The sequence below is a fragment of the Nylanderia fulva genome, unplaced genomic scaffold, assembly GCF_048542155.1.
Source record: "Nylanderia fulva isolate GAGA-0341 unplaced genomic scaffold, ASM4854215v1 Scaffold127, whole genome shotgun sequence".
Lineage (NCBI taxonomy): Eukaryota > Metazoa > Arthropoda > Insecta > Hymenoptera > Formicidae > Nylanderia > Nylanderia fulva.
This window is the reverse complement of record NW_028189485.1, coordinates 103,971-129,270: the sequence shown is the minus strand read 5'-3', so window position 1 is coordinate 129,270 and position 25,300 is coordinate 103,971. Positions and strand designations below refer to the sequence as shown.

General features: G+C 32.7%; 1 protein-coding gene across 1 annotated transcript; it reads left to right on the top strand.

The window, feature by feature from the left end:
• The first annotated feature begins 1,444 nt into the window (after window positions 1-1,444).
• On the top strand, window positions 1,445-24,200 carry LOC114930693 (uncharacterized). Its single transcript, XM_085479677.1, is given in 16 exon segments — window positions 1,445-1,682; window positions 3,633-3,813; window positions 4,665-4,779; window positions 9,238-9,481; window positions 10,088-10,249; window positions 12,892-13,119; window positions 13,282-13,442; window positions 13,943-13,961; window positions 17,329-17,589; window positions 18,996-19,005; window positions 19,008-19,175; window positions 20,597-20,711; window positions 21,850-22,093; window positions 22,703-22,864; window positions 23,528-23,755; window positions 23,934-24,200. Coding segments are annotated over 16 exon segments (2,619 nt in total). The 5' UTR covers window positions 1,445-1,514; the 3' UTR covers window positions 24,087-24,200.
• The last annotated feature ends 1,100 nt before the right edge of the window (window positions 24,201-25,300 follow it).

Genomic DNA, 25,300 nt, shown 5'->3' with positions numbered 1-25,300 from the left:
TTACATATTAGTCATGAAAATTGCATTTGCATCAATAATTCTTTAATGCATGCTTCCACTGATACATTGTTTTTTTACAGCCTGTTTTTACCTATTTTTCAACAAATTAGGCTTTTTCATACTTTTTTTCATACTTGGATATTGGTTGGCTGTTTATCATTAATATATAAATTATTAGATAAATTTTTTTTATTATAATGCATTATATGCAGTTTCTCTCTCTAATAAAATTATAATATATTTAAAGTAGTTAAAAATAAATACATAATTACATGTGTATTATAATTATGAAATAATCATTAAAGTTATTTCAATAACGATGACATATGTAAAAGAAAGATATGGATAACAGTATTATGCTTTACAATTTCTTTCTAAAATAATTTTAATTGAGTTTTACACTTTACCTTGTAGGAATACAATAATTATTTCATAATTTCTGAAAATTATAATTATATGCTTAATTAGATATTAATGTTTATACGATTTTATTTTAGATTTTCTCATTATTCACTATCGATAAAATCTCCGGATTATTATGTATCTAGTATTACAGTACCGATTACAATATTTTATGCCAACTACGATTTGATGGTCGATCCTGTTGTGCGGAATACAGGTAATCCCGTTGTAAAAAACATTGATAAAAAGAAAATTATTAATTATAATAAAGATTGTTTTGTATAAAAAGTTAGTTTTACTAAATTGAGAAAGTAGTTTAAAAAAGTAAGGGTTATATAAAAGAAACTCGAATGAAAACTTAGAAAAATATTTTTTCAAGGATGAGAAAAGATTATATATAATTTACTACCGAACGTAATTGTGTGGCACAAAGTGCCGTGGACTAATTTTAATCACGTGGACTTTATATGAATCGAGAATGAGCCTACACTTCTGTACAAAAAAGTTTTTAAAATTATGAAAGGGAAATATTTAAACAATGTAACAGCGATATAACACGTTGATAATCTGAAATATATTGGTTAAATAAATAAATGAATAAATAATAAAAAAATAAATAAATAAATAAATATATATATATATATATATATATATATATATATATATATATACATATATATATACACATATATAAATACTATAATTCAATGATTCAAAATACTCAAAAATATCGTTTGCTAGATGTCCACGCCTTTCACATTATATTATTATCATTTTAACAATTTATAAATTTTTGATACATGTACAATATAGATTATATACATATTATATCTACATATAATATGTGAAAAAATCTACAAACGGTTGAATCAATATGTAGATGACTCGTGGTCGATAATACAGTGAATCATCTGTTCTTTACATCAATCTGTAATTTATTCTTTTTTCATTAGTGTAATATCACAAGTCATCAATGCAGCATTCATAAATAGTGGACAAAACGTTAATGCGCGCTCAGTTATCATTCATTTGACTAACTGGTTTTCTGCTTTTATTTGATAATATATATACCAGAAGACTCTCTCAAATTGTCCGTTTTCATTCACTGTTTAATGAATTCACTTATGGATGGAATAAAATTGATCGGATTTATGTGTTTGTTATTGTTTTACGTTTGTCTTGATAGGGATGCAACCACCGAGTCAAATGAGTCCAAGGAAAGCATAATTCGATCTAAATGGAACAACGCAGAAATCAATTCCGATTTAATTCTCAGCACTGTAAGTATAAACGTTTAACTAAACGAAATGCGTATTAAAGATTTCATTATTCCAGTTAAATTAATTTCTTCATCGCTGTGAAGAATTGATTAAAAACGCGATCTTTTTATACATATATGCCACTTAATTCGCGCCCGCTAATTGTTTAAGTCATATAAATATAATAGCATCATTCCTTATACCAAAAAATATTTTTTTCTACGCGATTTCTTTCTATATTACTTAATAAAGAAATAATTATTGAACAAATATACATTATATAAGACAAATATATTAAACACCCTGTATACCGTTCTTGCCACTTTTATTGTTCATAATCGAAATCGAAATTTCTCAAAATTGGATGTACATCAACTTTAAGTAAGTAGTCTTTAAAAATATTTTATAGACTTTTTATAGAACCATTTTATTTAATTTGTAATATCGTTTAAAGTTAATTGCTATTTAATGTGTATCTTTGTTTTAAAATACGTCATAATAAACATGTACAGATATGTTTCAAAATTTTACTACTTTCATGAGGTCACGCAATATCTAGAAAATGATCTTAAGAAATTAAAATAAAACAGGAAGAGACGTGTAAATATTATTTAATTAGAAATTAATTTGATAAACAAATGTTTAAAGTGTGCTACATGAGTTTAAATGCAGGCATTGCAAAGACAAATCAAAGAATCGTACACACGATACATTACATTAGAAATAATAAAATGAATAAATTTGATAAACATGCAACTTAACATAATTTGCCTCAATAATTCTTTAAGGCACGTTTTTACTGATACATTGTTTCTGTTACGGCCTGTTTTTACAGCCTGTTTTTCAACAGTTAAATTACCATACTTAGATATCGATTATTAGATAGGTTTTCTAATTATTATGCATTATATGCAGTTTCTCTCTCTACCCAGCAAACACAAAGTAACAATCACATAACATCAACGTTACAATTTTCCACTCAACAATATAACTGCAATATAACATGGCTTGTACGTAACAATTATATTATTGAATGGGAAATTGTAACATTGATGTTATGTAATTGTTACTTTGTGTTTGCTGGGTAATAACGTTTATTATAATATCTTAAAGGGGATGCTGGACTGACGGCCGAACTCCGATAAAGTAGCGCCACACATAACCGCACGTATTCGACATATACACATGCATACACACACATATGCGTGAAAATTTATTAATATATAACTTTTTTATTAGATTTGTAATCTCACTTCTAATTGTTATCCCTATTGCATGAGCTATATATCTTATGCACAGACAAACTGCAGAACTTTTTTTATTAAATAAGTATTGTTACGAACTGACACAAAAGAAGCCGATAAAAAAAACTGTAATTTTTCATTTTTATATGATTTATATATGGAATTATAGCTAACGCGGTCCGTTTTTGTAAGTATTTTAATCGTGGAAAAGGATTTATTAATCTGTATAATCAATAAAAAGATATCCCAAAATAATCAATATTCGCATACGGTCGGTAAAAATTAACATACCTGCAGCAACCCCTTAAAAGATTCAATATGAATAAAAATATTTTTGTGATTAATAAAATTATGAAATAATTATAAAAATTTATTCAATAACGATAATATACGTAAGAGAGAGATATGGACAACAATATATATAATCCTCTACAATTTCTTTGTAAAATAATTTTAATTGAGTTTTACACTCATCTTGCAAAAATATGGTTATTCTATAATTATATTTTGAATATTATAATTCTATGCTTAATTAGATATCATTAACGTTTATTTCATTTGTGATTATAGATTTTATAATTATTTATTATTATATTATTACCATATAACTATTCTTTATATTTATCACATATTGTATATGACCTTTCATATTTATATGTTGTTATTACAAAACGCTACATTAATATAAAAATAAACTATACTTCCATTTTATTCTTTCTCCTTTTAGCCAGAGATAATTAAAAAAACGGGTTATCCTTCGGAAACTCACGTTGTAACAACAAAAGATGGCTATATTTTGACATTACATCGTATCCCAGGTGAAAACGGCTCTCTACCTGTTTTACTAGTACACGGTGCTTTTAACACTGACATTGTTTGGATCACTCTTGGCAAAGGCAAAGCACTCGGTAAAACTTTTTAATTAATCATCGAAAGATTATACCAGCAGTGTCAATCAGATCACATTATTAAAAGGATGCCGACCGAGCAATTATTTATTTTTTTTTTTTTTAGACAAGAAATTCTTTTCATTGGCACTTTATACATACAAAATAAGACCAGCACCAACTTAAAATTCAATGAAGGAATATAAGTAAATGTTTAGATATCAATTTGTAAGCCTAGTAAAAGAGAATAGCTTATCAAGAATTTTCGTGCATATGTGAATGTGCACACACATTAGATAAACTATTCTCTTTTACTAGGTTGTCAAATTGATATCTAAATATTCACTTATATTCCTTTATCAATTCCAAGTTTGTGCTGCTCTTATTTTATATGTTTCTCTCTGGTATGTATAAACTGTCAATAAAAATAATTACTTGTCTAAAAAGAAATAATCGCTCGGACGATAAATACGGCAGCAGCTTCTTAATCTTATTTTTAATTAAAAAGTATCTAACAATAAGAGAAAAATATCGAATTTAAATAACAAAAAAAACATTTTAATGCACTTTTAATTGCAATTAATTTTTAGTTCAACTTATTTTAAAAAAGTTTTATAAAGAAAGTTAAATTTCTAAAATTTGTTACATGACAGGTGTAAGTATATATTTTTATATGCATATATTTTACATATTTATGTATTTTACGTATATGATTTTACTTTAGAAATTGTAATGAGTGAATTATAAATTAAATTACGGTTTTAATTTTGTTATAATAATGTTTCTACGAAAGAATATTACAAAAAATATCAAATATAAAAAAAAGATACAAATAATAATATGTTGCAAATGTTTTTAATTTTGTGTTCTAGCTTATCTATTAGCGGATCAGGGATACGATGTTTGGTTGGGCAATTTACGTGGTACTACTTATTCGAGAGAGCACATTTCCCTATCAACATCAGAATGGAAATATTGGGACTTTAGGTATTCTCATAAAATTAAAAAAATTTTTTTTTAAAGTAAATAGTTTTACTTTTTTTCTGAAGTTTTCGTAAATACAAATTTATTAAAATTGCAATGAAATTAAAAATTATCTTTTGCGGCAAACATCTCATATTCATTTATCAATATTCCAATACAGTGTTTTCCTAATTTTTTTATGTTTTTGTATAAATAATTATTCGTAATAAAATTTTGATAATTCTGTTATAAGTGTAGAAGGTCGACACGACCGTTGATCACGGTTACGGCTTGTGTGTGTCATGTGATTTTCGGCTGCCGACGGCGCGCGATCCGCGCCCGGCAGCAGGAGCGATGCGTGATTTCAGCACGGTCGTATACACAGGTCTGGCAACTCTCATGGTGGGGGTAAGGCTCTTAATGAATGTCAAAAGTTTCTTGAGTTAACCGCTAGCCGTATGGTACTGTGATCGCATAGTAAGAGTTCTTTTTTTTAAATGACTATATCATAACTCATATGTCATATATATCATATGTCATATCTGTTTAATTAAAATTTCATTAAAATGCCATCGGAATGTGTTGTGCCGAATTGTACAACAAATAAATATAAGTGCATAGAAAAATGGTCAACTTTTCAAGTGCCAAAAGATGAAAATCTTCGTGCAAAATGGACAGCATCAATTCCTGGAGTAGAGTGTTTGCGATTAAATCAACGCGTGTGTGAAAAACATTTTGAAAAACATTTTGTCATTAAAGAATTTGTAAAATACGATAATAGTGGAAAACTGATAGCTCAGGTAAAATTTTAAAAGATATTTGAACTAATTTATATCTTATAGATATAAGCTCTTTACTCAGCGATCACAGCGCTCTGCGGTTAGCGACCGATTTATGAACCACAAATCATGACATTAAGAGTCTTACCCCCACCATGAGAGTTGCCAGACCTGTGTATATAACCGTGGATTTCAGTCAGTCGAGATCCGCACCTGACTTCGTCAATATCGAGAAATAATATGTGTACGCGGCATGAATGAGCCGATCGACGAATACTTCGTGTATCTTAATATTGTTACAAAATACATTTTGTGATTCTCCTTTCTGGAACTCTCCGATCTGTTTTATTTTTATTCTACATATTAATTGTATAACATCCTACAAATTATTGGGGGCTCGTCCGGGATAGCAGTGAGACATTTGGAGACGTAGCCGGAAGATACATTAGAGAGAAAATTTGACGACGGAGTCAGGCAGTGCGAGGAATTTGAGAGCGAAACGCGCGCGTCAGGGTGCGAGAGACGGTGCGTGCTGCGACGTGGACGGCGGTTTTAGAGACGGTTCTTGTTGAGTAGAGTGTGGTGTAGAGTCGCCGTAATGAGAGATCCGAACAGATTCACCGTCGTTGCGTTGAAAGAGTTGTTGGCGGCGCGCGGACTGTCCATTGCGGGCACCAAAGCGGAATTGATCGCGCGGTTGATGGAGGACGATCCGTCGGGGGCGTGGATGAACGGACCGGACGAGTGTGGTGACGGCGGCGAGGATTCGCAGCAGCGAGAAGTGGCTGGTGTAGCGAGTGCACAACCGGCATCAAGTCGGCAGCAGCGAGAGACAGCTAGTGCGGCGAGTGCACAACCAGCATTGAGTCGGCAGCAACGAGAGGTCAAGCTGCATAAGAGGGAGAGAGAGTTGGCGGTAGCGCGTTTTGGAGCTGGAGGTAATGCGCAAAAAGATGCAAGCCGAGCAGACTATGAGGGACGAGCGACGGCAATCGACGCGTGTGGCCGCGGCGATCGAGCGGGAGCAAGTGCGGGCGATGGCGACGGTAGCGACGATATTCCGGCCCCGTTGGTTCAAACGCGAACGAATATAACGGCGATTGCAAATCTGCTGAGTGTTTTCGATGGTAAATCCAGCCATTATGAGACGTGGGAGAAGCAGATAAAGCAGCTTAGGTCGACGTACCGATTGGAGGACGATGTTGCGAAAATTCTCATCGGCATGCGACTAAAGGGAAGAGCGCACGAGTGGTTGCATTCCAGGGCGGAACACATCACGATGACATTCGACCATCTTCTGGATGAGTTAAGAGCTATGTTCTTTAGGCGGCAAAGCAAAGTGACAACGCGGAAAAAATTTGAGGAGCGAGTGTGGAAGAAGGGCGAAACGTTCCAGGAATATTTCCATGAAAAGATTATCTTGGGCAACTATGTGCCAATTGAGGAGGATGAAATGCTAGAGTACCTGATCGAGGGGATTCCAGACGAGAGACTAAAATATCAAGTACGCATCCAGCGATTTGCAGCGGCGGATGGACTATTGGAGGCATTCGAGAGGGTGACCCTCCGAGACCGAGGTATATCCAACGCATCAAGGTCAACGAGAACAGAGAAGCGAGTCAGCGACCAGGGAAAAAGTGAGCAAAGAGAAACCGCAAACGGTAGCGAGAATAGGAGGTTCGCGGGTAAAATCGCGTATTGTTTTAATTGTGGCGAACGTGATCATTTAGGCATAAATTGTCCGACTAAAGAGCAAGGCGCTAAGTGCTTTCAATACGAAGAGCGGGGGCATATCGCGTCGAGGTGCGTTAAGAGAACAAAAGCGGGTAAAGAGAGCTGCGCAATATCGGGGGCTTCGTATCGTAAATATCTTAAGAATGTTTTTCTTAACGATCGTAAGATAGAGGCATTGATCGATTCGGGAAGCGACTTTAGTTTGATCCGCGCGGACAAATACATCAAGCTCGGTTCTGCGTGTTTGCGATGTAGCAGGCTGTTATTCGATGGCGTAGGTTCAAATAATAACACAACATTGGGAAAATTCCAAGCCGAGCTCAGAGTTGAAGAGCATTCATATTCGGTTTGTATACATGTCGTGTCAGATACGATGCTTCGACACAAATTATTACTGGGAACGGATTTCTTAAATTTGACCGATGTTAATATCAGGGGCAGCGATATGACTATCCGTCCGTTGGCACAGATAACGCGCAAATAAGTGGTAGAGCGCGCGAGCGTCGAGTCGGAGGTGGCGAGCGATGTGGCAGGATACGAGAATATGCCGGAGATACTTAAGATAGATGTAATTCGCCACAAAACGTGCGAAGCGAGTCACGTAAATGTCTCGCATGTCGAGGACTCTCAGCGGAGAGAAGCGATAGAAAAATTAATAAATAATTACAAGCCAGACAGAACCGGTGAGGCTGAGGTAACAATGAAACTCGTGCTTAGGGATGAGGAGCCGGTGTATCAGTCGGCAAGACGCTTATCGACGTTCGAGAGAACAGTAGTTAACGCGCAAATCGATTGGTGGATTGCGGATGGAATCGTGCGACCATCTGTTTCTGATTATGCGAGTCCGGTGGTTTTAGTTCGAAAGAAAGACGATACGTTTAGACTGTGCGTAGATTATCGGCTAATAAATAAGAAGATCATTAAAGACAGATATCCGCTGACATTGATCAAAGACCAGCTGGATATGTTGCAGGGCGCGCGTGTTTTTAGTACGCTCGATCTGACGAACGGTTTCTTCCATGTGCGAGTGAACGAATCGAGTCGGAAGTATACGGCATTTATTGTGCCCAATGGCCATTACGAGTTCCTTTCGGTCTCTGTAATTCGCCGGCGATGTTCCAGAGATATGTGAATACAGTATTTAGAGATCCCATACGGGAAAGGATAGTTCTGGTAATGTTTGGTCTTGTGAGAGTGAGCGGAAGAGAGCGAGAGAGAGCGAGAGAGAACGAGAGAGGGTGAGAGAGAACAAATGAAGGCGTGGAAAAGCAAGAAAGAAAGGGTGAGAGGGGGGAGAGAGAGAGGGGGGAAAGAGTGAGAGAGAGTGAGAGAGAGCAAGAATTTATTTTTCGTTTGGTTGCTTAAAAGGTTAAGCAGCTGAGGAAAATGTCACTATACTAGGATGGGTGGCCGCGGATAAGATAAAGCAGCTGCGGACAAAATTACTTTGTCGGGATGGGTAACCGCGGACAAGTACGACGCCGTAGTTGGACAAAAAAGTGACACATTTTTTACCAAAAAATAACTAAAAAAATTCATATCTCCGCAACCAATAGAGCTATCAAGTTCGTTAAGGTCTCATTTTACTCGGAAAAAATCGCGCTTTTGATTGATGGTCACCTTTTGAAAAATATGTTCCCGTTCATAAAGTATTTCAAATTTTTGTTTTCAAGGTTACGAAAAACGTGTTACGTCCGGTAAAGGATACACAGTAGCGTCCCACGGATAATTTTTGCTATTGTTTCGATATTTTCGCTATCTTTTCGATATCTTTCGATATTTTTTTTTGTTTTTTTGTAAATTGTATTTTAATTTGACGAATAAAAGATATAACTTAGCGAGACGCTACCGCGTCTCCTTATATATATATATATATATATATATATATATATATATATATGTATATGTATATGTACGTGTATATATATTTAAATATTTTATTATGATGATATACTGTATTTTCTATCAGTTTCCACGAAATGGGCATCTATGATGTACCAGCGATGACTACATATATCACGAATATGAAATCACAACCATTGCACGCGTACATTGGTCATTCTATGGGCGCAGGAATTTTTTACATAATGGCAACAGAGCGTCCAAAAATTGCTAGAAAGGTGAAAATAATGATCAGTTTCGGACCAGGAGCTTTTGCAGATCATATGAAAAGTCCAATACGACTAATAATTTATTTGATAAATGAGATTCAGGTAATATAATATATGTGAATATTATTAAAAAATAATTCATATTGTAAATAACTGTTTAGAACACTATTTTTCTGTCAAAACAAACAAAAATATGATTTTATCTTTTATTTATATCTCTGATATATAATATCGCTTCTATACATTATATTAATTCAGTGGTTTTTAACCGGTGTTTCACGGAACATTAGTGTTCCGCAAACGTGTTACAAGTGTTGCTCGAAATTATGAAAGCACAGCATATCTATACATAGAAAAAACTACTATAATTTTTTTTTAATTTTATGAATATTGTTTTTTAAATTTAAATTTAAATTTTGTTACTGCTACATAATTTGTACTGTATAACTTTTAATAAAAAATATATTCATACATATTTTTGTTATTATCTTTATAATATTAATGATTTTGGTGTTCCGCAAATTTTTCCTATAATCAAAAGTGTTCTGTAACTTTAAAAAGGTCATTAAGAACCACTGTCTTCATTCATATAATAATATGCTAAGAAATTTATATTTTTTTATTCTTGAAAAATTCGACTAAAAATTTGAAGGAGTATAGATTTAAGAACAAATTATTATCATGAAATAAAGAAATTGTTAATTGCAGCCAATATTGCGATTATTGTTCCATGACGAATTAATCCCGCAAAGTGCTTATAACATACTAAAGATGTTAATTGGTTGCAACCTGAATTTTTATTTTGCGGAGGTGTGCGCCAATTTTCTCATATTTATTCCCAACGGTTACGACCCCGGGCAATTAAATTTAGTGAGTAATAATTCTTTCTGCAAATTATAATAATGAATTACAAAGGGATATACTAATATACAAATGCAAAACCACATATAAAATGACTAATAAAAATTAGGTGCTTATATTAAACACGACAAACTTGTCTCTATATTCTTCTCTAATTAACCCAGCAAACACCGATATATAATTGTTACATTGCTATAATAAAACGGAATATATCAGGTAATATAACGTGTATGTTACATGTAACATCCATGTTAGTTGTAATTTCCCACTCATAGATGTAACATTTTAATATAACATATATTACATTGTAGTTATATTGTAATTATATACCAAATAGCACATTGATGTATTGATAAGTCAGTGCTATCTTGGGATATAATGACAATATAACTATAATGTAATATATGTAATATTAAAAATGTTACATCTATGAGTGGGAAATTACAACTAACATATACGTTACATGTAACATGCTTGAGTATATAACATTTATATATTGTGTTTGCTGGGAATTTACACAAAAAACAATTTTATTGTTATTTATCTTTACTTGCTTTGTAATTCCTTTTTAAATGTTTTATATTAAGATAACTAGAGAGAGGAATTTAAAAATTATTTATTTGTTGTAAAAAATATTATAAAATTATATTTTAAAATTATATTATAAATTTGTAATATTTAATATTCGGGGAAAAAGGAGAGAAGGAGATTCAAATATTTATTATTTAATTATTAAATAATTATTTATTTTTATTTAATAATTTTCTTTATAATAATATTTAGGAAATGAAAATTTAAACAGATATAAAAAAATTAAATATATTTCTTTATATAATAAACATAAATGGTGTAACGGTTCACCTTTCCCGACGCCGCGGATCGGCTCGCCGGTTCCAGGATTCGGGAGGAAGGGGGAGATTCAGACTCGCTTATTCCTTATTAACAATACTTTGGTTTATTCAAAAAGAAACAAGTAAACAAAATGATTGTTGGCATAAAGCCTAAATAGAGAAACTTATTGACTACTCGGTATAAACGAAATGTTTGTTGGCATAAAGCCCTAAATAGAGAAACTTATTGACTACTCGGTATAAACGAAATGTTTGTTGGCATAAAGCCCTAAATAGAGAAACTTATTGACTACTCGGTATATACAAAATAAGGAGGCGTATAGCCTGTAGCGGTGTCCGGAAAAGATTTACAAATTACCCGGTATAATAGAGATACGGTGTACGGAGGCGTATAGCCTATGGCAGGAAGAAACCGGAAACCGGGAAACCCGGCGTAATGACGAGAAACCCGTCACCCGGTGTATAGCAGGAAGAGACCGGAAACCGGGAAACCCGGCGTAACAACGAGAAACCCGTTGCCCGGCGTGTAACAGGAAGAGACCGGAAACCGGGAAACCCGGCGTAACAACGAGAAACCCGTTGCCCGGCGTGTAACAGGAAGAGACCGGAAACCGGGAAACCCGGCGTAACAACGAGAAACCCGTTGCCCGGCGTGTAACAGGAAGAGACCGGAAACCGGGAAACCCGGCGTAACAACGAGAAACCCGTTGCCCGGCGTGTAACAGGAAGAGACCGGAAACCGGGAAACCCGGCGTAACAACGAGAAACCCGTTGCCCGGCGTGTAACAGGAAGAGACCGGAAACCGGGAAACCCGGCGTAACAACGAGAAACCCGTTGCCCGGCGTGTAACAGGAAGAGACCGGAAACCGGGAAACCCGGCGTAACAACGAGAAACCCGTTGCCCGGCGTGTAACAGGAAGAGACCGGAAACCGGGAAACCCGGCGTAACAACGAGAAACCCGTTGCCCGGCGTGTAACAGGAAGAGACCGGAAACCGGGAAACCCGGCGTAACAACGAGAAACCCGTTGCCCGGCGTGTAACAGGAAGAGACCGGAAACCGGGAAACCCGGCGTAACAACGAGAAACCCGTTGCCCGGCGTGTAACAGGAAGAGACCGGAAACCGGGAAACCCGGCGTAACAACGAGAAACCCGTTGCCCGGCGTGTAACAGGAAGAGACCGGAAACCGGGAAACCCGGCGTAACAACGAGAAACCCGTTGCCCGGCGTGTAACAGGAAGAGACCGGAAACCGGGAAACCCGGCGTAACAACGAGAAGCCCGTTGCCTGGCTAGGAGGTCTGGAGCAGGACTGGTGCCGGCTCATCCGTCGAGCCGGCTTATATACCCTGCCGGCGGTTCCCCCACTCTACCTCGAGGCTGTGGTGGGGGTAACGCCGGCGTCGTAGTGGGGCGCCTCTGGGGGGTTGTAGTGGGGCGCCCCTGGGGTAGGGTGACCCGTGTATCAGTTATGATTTTGCGCTTAGGGGCGCCTTAGGCGCCATAGCCTCAAGTGGCGGGCGGGTGATCGGCCCGCGAGGCGTTAGTAACGGCTACGCCGTTACAATGGAAAAAATGTACAGACAAGTTTGTCGCGCATAATATATGCGCCTTATTTTTATTATTCCTTTTCTAATCTTCTGTAAAATGTCGCGATCGAAGTATGATCCTTATACGTTTCAGGATCGTGCGATTACATTTCAGATCGGACTTTGTACTTTGTATATACATGTACATATATATACGTATGTATGTATGTATATGTGTATATATGTAGTACATATTTGTACTCTTTATTTAGACTCATCTGCCATTTATCGTGAGCCACTTACCCGCCGCCATCTCACTTAAGTCTGTAGTGCACTATGTTCAAGTAATCCAATCGGGTAAGATGCGTCAATATGACTACGGTCCAACGAAAAATCTCTTGATATATAAATCGGTGGAACCTCCAGAGTACAATCTATCGAGTATCACGCTACCGATGGCGATATACTACAGCAACGACGACTTGTTGGCAGATCCCATTGTAAGTAATGAAAAAATATTTATTTATTAATAAATAGTGTAGAAGTTTTTATAGTAGAGATTGTGACTTAACTTTGTATATATGTAGATAAAATTTCGTATCTTTGTAATCGGAAATACAAGAAATTTTTGCGCATAATAATTCAGAAAACGTTTCTTCAAGGATGTGAAGAGGTTATACAATTTACTACCCAACGTAATAGATATGTACGAAGTGCCGCGGCCCAGTTTTAATCACATGGGCTTTATGTGGGCTAAAGATGCGCCAAAGTTTTTGTACGAAAGAGTTTTGAAGATCATGAAAGAGAAGTATTCAAGCATTTTGTAACCACGATATGGTAATTAAATACATAGATGATTTAAATATTGCACACTAAACTCTAGTATTGAATAGAACTCAGATAGCACCATGTCTAAAATTGGTACATAAGATATTATTACGAAATCTTTATTAAGACATCTTTAAGAAATCATATGATATGATATCCTAAAGATATCTTAAAAGCATCTTAAAGATGTGTTATGCACCAATTTTGGACATGGTGCTATCTGAGAATTGATGTCATATATGTGTTAATTTCAATAAAATACACTTACTGCAATAAAATAATATTAATATTAATTAATTAAGAGTAATATTAAATAGGCAAAAGTATACTAAATCGTATCCTCTAAGGTAAATTTTAAACTGCTTTCAAAGATATAACGCAATTTTTTAGTTATTTGTAACTATATGTTTTTTCGTTAACAATCCTATCTATCTTAAATATTAACACAAATTTATCATTTATCTTTCAAGATTGTTTCTTTTAATCTTATTTTAGGTATATATTTGCATCTTTCGTGAGATGTGTCTTACATCTTACGATTGAATACTTTTATATATCTTATAGATTATTTTTTTAATATGACTTTTTATAATAGGTATTTTATAATAGATATTTATAAAAAATATTTCTCTCCAATTTTTTTTTTTTTTATTTAATTTATCCAAATATGCATATAAATAGAATAAATTTATATGCGTAAAAAATACATAATTTATAACAAGTTAAATATTACATATAAACTATATGTATAATATTATATAAATATTATTTAATAAATATATACCAGAAAGTTGCTCGCCCCTTTCATTTCATTGTTCATTTTAAACCTCACTATCCTTCTCCATCTACTTTTCCCCCATCCCTTTCTCAAATATTCCGGTAAATCCTCCTCCGTCCATTCTCCATACCATCTATTATATCTCGACTCTCTTCTCCCATCTTTCCTCCTTTTGCATTTCTCTGTCTTTCTGCTCCCATCCCTCGTATATTTCCTCTCCCCTCTCTCTTTTTTTCTCCATCTCCTTCCTTTCTATTTCCATTTCTTCAAAAAATGTTGCTCTCTCTTTCTCCCAAACCGTTCTCTCCCTTCTTTCTCTTACCCTCTCTTTCATATCCTCATAGCATTTCCTCGCTAAACTTCCTCCCATTCCTTCCTCTAATTTTTTCTCATACCCTACCGCTCTTCTTCCTGCCCTTATCCTAAATTTATCCTTTCCTATCTCTTCTCTTACCATATACCCCGGCGTACACCAATCCACTCCTAACGTCCACCTAATCCATCTTTCCTGCATTGCCTCTACTTCTCTCCTCTCCTTCCACCCCCATATTTCCCCCCCATATTCCAACACCGTTCCCACCAACCTTTCCATTAACCATACTTTTTTCATCCAGTCTCCTGCAAATCTTCTTTTCCCCATTTCCCACACCTGTCTTATCACCGCTTCTGCTTTCCTCACTCGGTCCTTTACTTGTGCCTCCTGTCCTTTGTAACTTATATCCTAAATACTTGAATTCTTTCATTTCCTCTAATTTTTTCCCTTTCCACCTCCACTCCATTTTCTTCATTCTTCCTCCTCCATTTCTAAACCTCATTACTTTTGTCTTATCCACATTTACCTCTAACCTTTTCTTGTCCATGTAATTTTCCATTTTCCCCAACATATGTATCATCCCTTCCTCATCCTCCGCCAACAGTACCATGTCATCTGCATATGCCAAGCAGTGCACATTTCCCTCCCAGCTTCACCCCTCCCCAACCTCCTTTTCTCAGCACTTCCTCTATATCTGCTATCAATAAATTAAACAAGTGTGGGCTCATTGGGCAACCTTGCCTCACACCCTTTGCCGTCCAAAAGTTTTCTCCCTCCTCCTTCCCCACTCTTACCTTGCTCCTCGTCTCTCTGTACACCTCCTCTATCCTACTTCTTAATCCTTCTCTTATCCCTCTATTTCTCATTGCCTCCATTAACACGTTCCTATCCACTGAGTCAAACGCCGCCTTCAGATCTATGAAGGCCGCTACTACCTTACCTCCCTTCTTATTCACTTTTTTATCAACCAGGTAGTTTAGCTCATATATACTATCTATCACCCCCATTCCCTCCCTAAAACCTGTTTGACTCTCCGGTAACATATTCCCCTTCTCTATTTCCTCCTTTAACCTTTCTGTTAGAATCCCCACGTATACCTTATATAACGTTGGCATCAACGTCACCCCTCTGTAATTTTCCACCCTATTCCCCGTTTCCTTTTTTAACAGTGGTACTATTATCCTCTCTTTCCACCTCGCCGGCCATCTTTCCCCTCTTCAAACTCTGTTGCACATTTCTCATACCCACTTCTCTACTTTCTCCCCTCCATATTTCCATACCTCACTCGGTATCCCATCTTCCCCCGCTGCTTTTCCTTTCTTCAGTTTTCCCAATATCCTCTTTACTTTCCCCCTGCTTATCTCCTGCTCCTCATCTCTCTCCCTTTTTTCTTTTCCTTCTCTTACAACTTTAACCTCTACCCCTTCCAGTAAGTCCATAAAGTATTCCTTCCACTCCCCCGCCTTTATCTCCTCATTCACCCCTTCTCTCTTTTTCCTTTCCTTGTTTATAATTTTCCATATCTCTTCTTCCGTTCTTGCCTCTATCGCCTCCTTGTACCATCTTATTTTCTCCTTCTCCCTTTTTCCTTTACACATTAGCTTATATTCCGCCTTTACTTTTCTGTATCCTTCTCCTCCTCCTCCTTTTTTCCTCCATTCTCTTAACTTTTTTCTTACTTCTTTTCTCTTCTCCTCACATTCCTCCCCATCCCACCACCCTTTCTTTTTCCCTTCTCCACTCTCTTTTTCTATTCTTTCTATATTTTCCTCTAGCTCCTCTTCTATCCCCTCTTTCCACTCCTTTCCCCATTCTATTTTCTCTCTTATTCTTTCTCCTCCTCTCTTCGTCCATCTTCCCTTTTTTCTTATTCCTTTTCCCTCCCTCCTTTTTCCCTTTTCAGCACCTCCCCTTCTTTCTAACGTTACAATCAATGGGTGATGGTCAGATTCTATGTTATCTCCCACCTCCATTCTCTTCATCTTTTCCTCTACTCTATCCTCTCCCACCACGTAATCTATCACCGATTCCCCTCTTCCTCCTGTATATGTATACTCTCCCTTCCTATCCCCTTTTATCCCTCCGTTAAAAATTCCCCATTCCACCTCTTCCAGCTCTTTTATCAATTTCTTCCCCTCCTCATTAACTTTCTTGTCCTTCGATCTTCTTTCCTCTTCCTCCTCTCCTCCTATCACTCTCTCCCTTCTACCTGTCCTTGCGTTGAAATCTCCTCCTAAGATATATATAATTGTTATATTGCTATAATAAAACGGAATATAACAGGTAATATATCGTGTACGTTACATGTAACATCCATGTTAGTTGTAATTTCCCACTCATAAATGTAACATTTTAATATAACATATATTACATTGTAGTTATATTGTAATTATATACCAAATAGCACATTGATGTATTGATAAGTCAGTGCTATCTTGGGATATAATGACAATATAACTACAATGTAATATATGTAATATTAAAAATGTTACATCTATGAGTGGAAAATTACAACTAACATGGATGTTACATGTAACGTACACGTTATATTACCTGTTATATTCTGTTTTATTATAGCAACGTAACAATTATATATCGGTGTTTGCTGGGATAATAATGAAAAAATCTACTGACATCGTCAAACTATTGAATCCACTGACATGGTCAATAACGTAGTGCGTCGCCTTTGCTCTTTCCATCAATCTGTAATGTATTTTATTCTTTTATTATAATATCACAAGTCATCGATGCAACATTATTAAATAGTGGACAGGATGTTAATCCACTCAGTCTTTATTCATTTCGCTCGCTTGTTTTCTGTCCTTTTCGATAATACATATCCCAATACTCCAGAAAACACTCGAGTTGTCCGTTTTCTTTCACTGTTTATTATTGCTAATTATGGATGGAATAAAATTGATAGGATTTATGTGTTTATTGTCGTTTTACGGTTGTCTTGCTGGGGCGACCATCTTGCCAAACAAACCCGTGGAAAGAATAATTCGATCTAGAAGGAACGACGAGCTCAATTCAGATTTAATTCTTAGCACTGTAAGTACACACTTTTAACTTACTGAAATGAGGATTGAAGTTTTCATTATTCGACGTCAAATCGAAATTGATTCAACCAATTCGACATTGATTCGACGTCGAATCGACGTTAATTTATCTATAATTTCTCGCTGGGATATGCAAATTTAAATAAAAACATAAGAAGCAGTTTTACAATTCATTATATATCATTAAATTGATATATGTTTATACATGAACATAATGATACATATATATAATTATATATAATAATAACTCCATTTTATCTGAAAAACAATTATGTACGTTATCTGTTTTACAACAGTTAATTTCTCTCGTGTTATACATAAAATTATTGATGTTAGATCATCAGAAAATGAATGTTTTACTCGATATTTCAGAATGTATATAAAGTTGATATCGAATTGAAGTATAAAATATCTTGTTAACTATATGCACTTCTTGATCATTCTAATTCTTTTAATTTTTTATGCAGAATATTATGAGAAATCGATTTAAAAAATATATTAAAATATACTGTGGTTCTATTTTAAAAATTCGAGATTATTTTACCTGTCGTTGGCAATATCATTCAAAGTCCAAACAAAATCAGTAAAGAAGTGTTTTCAAACTACAATTTCTACCTGAAGCATTTTTTTATAAAACTTATATTTTTCAAGATATTCCGGAGCCTCGAACTTTGCGCATGATGAATTGAACACTCTAAACGTACCCAGCAAACACAGTATATAAATGTTATATACTTTAGCATGTTACATGTAACGTATATGTTAGTTGTAATTTCCTATTCATAGATATAACATTTTTAATATTACATATATTACATTGTAGTTATTTATATTGTCATTATATCCCAAGATAGCACTGACTTATTAATACATCAATGTGCTATTTGGTATATAATTACAATATAACAACAATGTAATATATGTCATATTAAAATGTTACATCTATGAGTGGGAAATTACAACTAACATGGATGTTACATGTAACGTACACGTTATATTACCTGTTATATTCCGTTTTATTATAGCAATGTAACAATTATATATCGGTGTTTGCTGGGGAGTATATTGGGACACCCGGTATCTAAACCTTTAAACAATTTTTTTCTAAAATAATTTTAATTAAGTCTTACACTACTTTGCCTTGCAAAAATACCATAATTATTATATCTTCTATATATTTTAAAAATTATATTTATATACTTAATCAGATCTTATTAATGTTTATTTGAATTTATTTTAGATTTTATAATTATTCACTATTATTATTATCATACAATTATACTTTATATTTATTACATAATATTGTATATAATCCTTTATATTTAAATGATTATTACAAAACGCTACATTATTATGAACATGTATATTATGCTCTTATTTTATTGTTTTTTCTTTCAGCCAGAGATAATAAAAAAACGGGTTATCCTACGGAAACTCACGTTGTAACAACAGAAGATGGCTATCTTTTAACGTTACATCGTATTCCAGGTGGTAATGGCTCTCTACCTGTATTACTAGTACACGGTGCTTTTAGCGACGACTATGTTTGGATCACTCTTGGCAAAGGCAAAGCACTTGGTACGACTTCTTATTCAATCACCGAAAAATTTGCTAACAATGTCGATCATATCACATCGTTAATTTTACTTTTAATCAAAAAATATCTAAGAAAAAAATATTGAATTAAAACATCAAGAAACAAAAACATTGTAAACATTGCCTATTTAAACCTATTTAATTAGGATAGGTATATTTTTAATCCATCTTAAATTTTGAAATTATTTTAAAATTAAAAGTAAATTTGTTACATGATAGGTATATATATTAAACATATACATATTATATATACAAGATTGGGAAAGTTACTTTGTAAAAGTAACTAGTTACAGTTACAGTTATTTCATTGAAAAAGTAATTAGTTACAGTTACAAGTTACCGATTTTTAAAAATAACTCGTTACAGTTACAGTTACTCAAAAAGTAACGAATCGTTACTTTTCAGTTACTTTTTAAAAATAATATTATACATGACTTTAAATATAAGAAGCTTACATTTTATGCACAATCACAGTCAAGTATTTAGAAAAATTCTTGAATGTAATAATTGATCGATTTGCTTGCAACTTTGCGATTGCCATCAATGTATGAACTCATCACGTATAATCAAAGGATTTTAGCCTGAATTCGCACTAGAAGCAAAATTTTTTGGTAAAATTAAAGAATTTTATTAGCCTGGACTCAAACCAGGGGCAAAGTGTGTCGGTAAGCGGCAAAAATGACGGTCTTTTCTTTAGACAGGCCTTTGGCGATCGGTCTATTAATCTGTGCATAAAGTAATTGTTAAAATAGTTACTACCCAGCAAACACCGATATATAATTGTTACATTGCTATATAATAAAACGGAATATAACAGGTAATATAACGTGTACGTTACATGTAACATCCATGTTAGTTGTAATTTCCAACTCATAGATGTAACATTTTAATATAACATATATTACATTGTAGTTATATTGTAATTATATACCAAATAGCACATTGATGTATTGATAAGTCAGTGCTATCTTAAGATATAATGACAATATAACTACAATGTAATATATGTAATATTAAAAATGTTACATCTATGAGTGGGAAATTACAACTAACATATACGTTACATGCAACATGCTTAAGTATATAACATTTATATACTGTGTTTACTGGGTAGTTACTAAAAAAATGTAATTAATTTACAGTTACAGTTACAGATGGAGAAAAGTAACGAAGTTAAGTTATAGTTACCGAAAAGAAGTAACTGTAACTGTAACTTCGTTACATGTAACTCTTTATTTCTTAACCTTGTTTATATATTAATTCATTAAAATTGTATTAAATGAATTATAAAATCAGATTACGGTCTTAATTTTGTTATAAAAATTTTTCTACGGAAAAATATAGCATCTGAGAAAAAAAATACAAATAAAAGATTGCAAATGTGTTTTCATTTTGTGTTCTAGCTTATCTATTAGCGGATCAGGGATACGATGTTTGGTTGGCTAATTTGCGTGGTACTACTCATTCGAGAGATCACATTTCTTTATCAACATCAGAATTAAAATATTGGAATTTTAGGTATACTTAAAAAATATAAAAAACAATTTCTTGAAAATAGATAGTTTTTCCTTTGGTGAAGTTTTCGTAAATGCAAATTTATTAGATATTATTGCAACGGAATATATATTAAAAATTATCTTATTTCGCAAATGCATCTCATATTCATTTTTCTATATACTAATACAGTGCTTTCTTGTTTTTTTACTTTTCTATGTAAATAATTCTTCATGATCAAATTTTTAAATTATAATGTAATAAAATATCTGCAAACTACTTCAAGTAATAATCTCTGTTAAGGATTGTTACAATGACTTCTCCAAAGATATTTTATTTAAGTTAATATAAAACAAATTTTTTGATGCCGCAAAGTACGCTTTCCAAATTTGAAATAACAAGGTAAACATTAATATTTATTATTTAAATAAACATTACATTCAAATGTAAAAAATTATTAAAATTTTTACACAAATAATTATTTATACATATTATTTAAAAAATCAAGGGAACAGCAAACACATTAAACTTAAATTTTTTTTTAATTCTTTCAAAAACAATGCATTTGGAAACTATACCAAAAAAAGTGTCAAGTTTTTTAACAAGCAATATGAGAATAGCGTTTAATTTATATATGTATATATATGACACTGAGATTATTACTTGATGTGTTTCCTTTACATCAACTGATTTATCTCATTATTCTGTGCATAAAAGTATTAAGGTATGATAACCGAAAAATGAATATTTCCCAAGATATTTTGTATTTTATGTCAAAATACTGCAAATTTGCAGCCTTAATAACTCGAAAAATACTTCATGAAAAAATATTTTATTGTAGTGTTTTGGAAAGATCTCGAAGTCAGCTACAAAAGTATGCAAGAAAAAATATAGTGTTCCATTTAAGAAATTGAAGTTGACCTTTACGTAACCTTCAAATGGCTATTCAAGGTCAAATCAATGACACCATCTCATGTCCCCCTTGAAACCATACAACTTTTATCTGAAACATTTTTGTCTTAAATTTTTGGATTTTGAGAAATTTTAGTGGAAAGATTAAAATGGCCTACCCTGTATATATATATATGTATATATATATGTATATGTACGTATATATATATTTAAATATTTTATTATGATGATATATTGTATTTTCTATCAGTTTCCACGAAATGGGCATCTATGATGTACCCGCGATGACTACATATATCACGAATATGACATCACAACCTTTGCACGCATACATTGGTCATTCTATGGGCGCAGCAGTTTTTTACGTAATGTCAATAGAGCGTCCAAATATTGCTGGAATGGTGAAAATGATGATCAGTTTCGGACCAGGGGTTTTTGTGGATCATATGAGAAGTCCACTACGACCGATACTTTATTTAATAAAAGAGAGTCAGGTAATATAATATGTGCAATTATACTATTAGAAAATAATTTATTTTGTAAAATAACTGTTTAGAACGCTATTTTTCTTCCAAAAAGAACAAAAACATGATTTTATGTCATTTATACCTATAAAAAACACACTATTTCCATTATATTCTATTAAATATAACAATTATACATATATATATATAAGTAAATATTTCTCTAGCATGAATATTGAAACACGAATAAAAATTTCATGTTAGGTGATTGAACAACTCCAGCTGGCCAAAAAGTTAATACAAAACTACAATTTTTTAATCAATTCCAGTTAAAAAATTTGTTAAAACTCTTACTTTAAAATTACTTAAAACTTACTAAAATTTCAAAGTTTACATAATTATATGATCTGATTAAAAATATATCAATCGTTAAAATGTATCGATTGTGTATCAATTTTATAAATATTTAATATTTTGTTATAACTTAACGCTTGTATAAATTATCTTAATTTGTATAATACATGCTGAAAATATATATTTTTATTTTCTTATTCTTTAAAAAAACCATCAAATATTTGAACAAATATAGATTTATACGAGTAAATTATCATCATGAAATAAACAGATTTTTTATTGCAGCCACTATTGCGGGTTCTGTTCCATGACGAAACATTCCCGAAAGATGCTTTTAACGCAATAATGACGTTACTCGGCTGTAATCTGAATTTTTATCAAGCAGAGTTGTGCGTCAATAATTTTATATTTATGCCCTTCGGTAACAACCCCGAACAGTTTAATTTAGTGAGTAATAATCCTTCTGTAATTTATAATTTAAAGGCTCTAACATAAAAGAAATATAAAATCTGATGTGAAAGTGGCTAATATTCATCTCTATTTATTTATTTTACACAAAAAGCTATTTTATTTTTATTTTTCTTTACTTACTCGGTGATTCTTTTTTAAATATTTTTTATAAGATAACTAGAAAAGAATAAAGAAATTATTTATTTATTGTGTGAGATATGATAAAATTATATTTTAAAATAAGATTATATGATGTACATTTATCAAAATGTACAATTTAATATTTGTGGGAAAAAAATAAAAAGAGAGATCGTAGATTCAAACATTTATTATTTAATATTATTTATGATTATTTATTTCGTTTAATGATTTTATGTAATAACTAGAAAAATAAAATTAAAACAGATACATAATAATTAAACTATGTATTTCTTTGTATAATACAAATGGAGAAGAGAGTGCAGACAAGTTTGTTGCGCATAATATCTGCGCCTGATTTTTATTAATTCTTTTTATAATTAATCTTCCGTAAAATGTCGCGATGGAAATATGTTTCAAGACCGTGCGATTTATACTTCAAATCGAACATTAGATATACATATTTATATATATGCATATGTGTATGTATGTAGTATATACTCTGTTGTACTTTTTATTTAGACTCAACTGCCCATTATCGTGAGCCACTTACCTGTCGCCGCCTCGCTTAAGACGGTGGTGCATTACGTTCAAATAATTAAATCGGGAAAATTTCGTCAATATGACCACGGTGCCACAAAAAATCTCTTAATATATAAATCGATGGAACCTCCAGAGTACAATCTATCGAGTATCACGCGACCGATAGCAATATACTACGGCAACAACGACTTGCTGGTACAACCCATTGTAAGTGATAAAAAAGTATTTATTTATTGATAAAAAGTGTAAAAATTATAAGATTTTATAGTAGAGATTGCAACTTGACTTTGTAAATATGTAGATAAAATTTCGTATTTTTAAATTCGAAGTTATAGTTTTTATAAGAAATTATCACGCATAATAATTCAAAAAATGTTTCTTCAAGGATGTGAAGAGGTTGTACAATTTACTACCCAACGTAATAGATATGTACGAAGTGCCGTGGCCTAATTTTAATCATATGGACTTTGTATTGGCTAATGATGCGCCAAAGCTTTTGTACGAAAGAGTTTTAAAGATCATAAATGGGAAATATTAAAAAACAATGTAACAATAATATGATAATAAAATACATTGGTGAATATTACACACTGAACTCTGTAGTAATGCATACGATTGAATGTATATTTGCGTTAATTTCAATCAAACAAGTCTAAAGCATAATTTAGCATTATTTAGAATTAGTACATGCGAAGTAACAATAACAATTTATTAATTTCTTTAATATTTTTTAACATGTTATATATGGCTCGCAAATTGTGTATAAAATAACAATATGTATTATTCATAAAAAATATCTTTTTAAAAAAAAGGTAAAAAGAGGCGCCAAGTCTATATGCATCTTGTGAAGAAATTTTAAACAAAAAACAGTATTTTTAAATTACTGAAAAAATAATAATATTAAAAAAATGGCGTCAAATAAATAAAATATTATACCAAAAATTAAAAATTAGAAATTTATACAAAAATTGAAAATACAGAAAAACTTTTAGTTAATATACTTAACCACGAAGAAGTAAAAAAATCTAATAAAATATAATAAATAAAATGTAAAAAAAAAGTTATAATAAATAATATATACATTACATTTTTGATACATTTCCTTATTTTATATCAATAATTAGATGACAAACTTTTATTACATTAATCTTTACATTTTATTAATTATATATTATAGTTTATATTCACTTTCTTATTTTATAGCAATACTCAATTTTCATTTTTTTTCCTCCCGACTGCTGCCAACCGTAGGTTGGCGAAAAGAGAGGGAGTATGCGTTTCATCGAGCCCGGATCGGTCGTGACCTTAATTCTCGATAACTACTGCATAGTTTTATATCAACTTTGGAACATAAGTTTCTTATTAATCATGTGAACACAGATATCGATTTGTTTTTTAAAAAAGTACACATTGTGATTATGTTAAGTAAAAAGAAATAATTTTTTAAAAAAAGTGTTATGTTCGTTGACAAAAAATGTCGTTACATAATATAACAGCATCTGACGCTCTAACTCATGCCAACAAACATGAATTTTGTACTGCGTTCGTCATATAATCTTATAATTGTTGTATTTATTTATGATGTCGAAATGACTAAATTAATTTTTTAACATATTATTAGGATATTGAGAAAGACTGTCGTACAGTCGAAACGTTTATCTTAACTTTTGTATAGTATGACGTAAATTAATAAATAAATTTTTCAATTAATTAGCATATAAGCTCGTTAAGTTGGCCTTTTATTATATCACA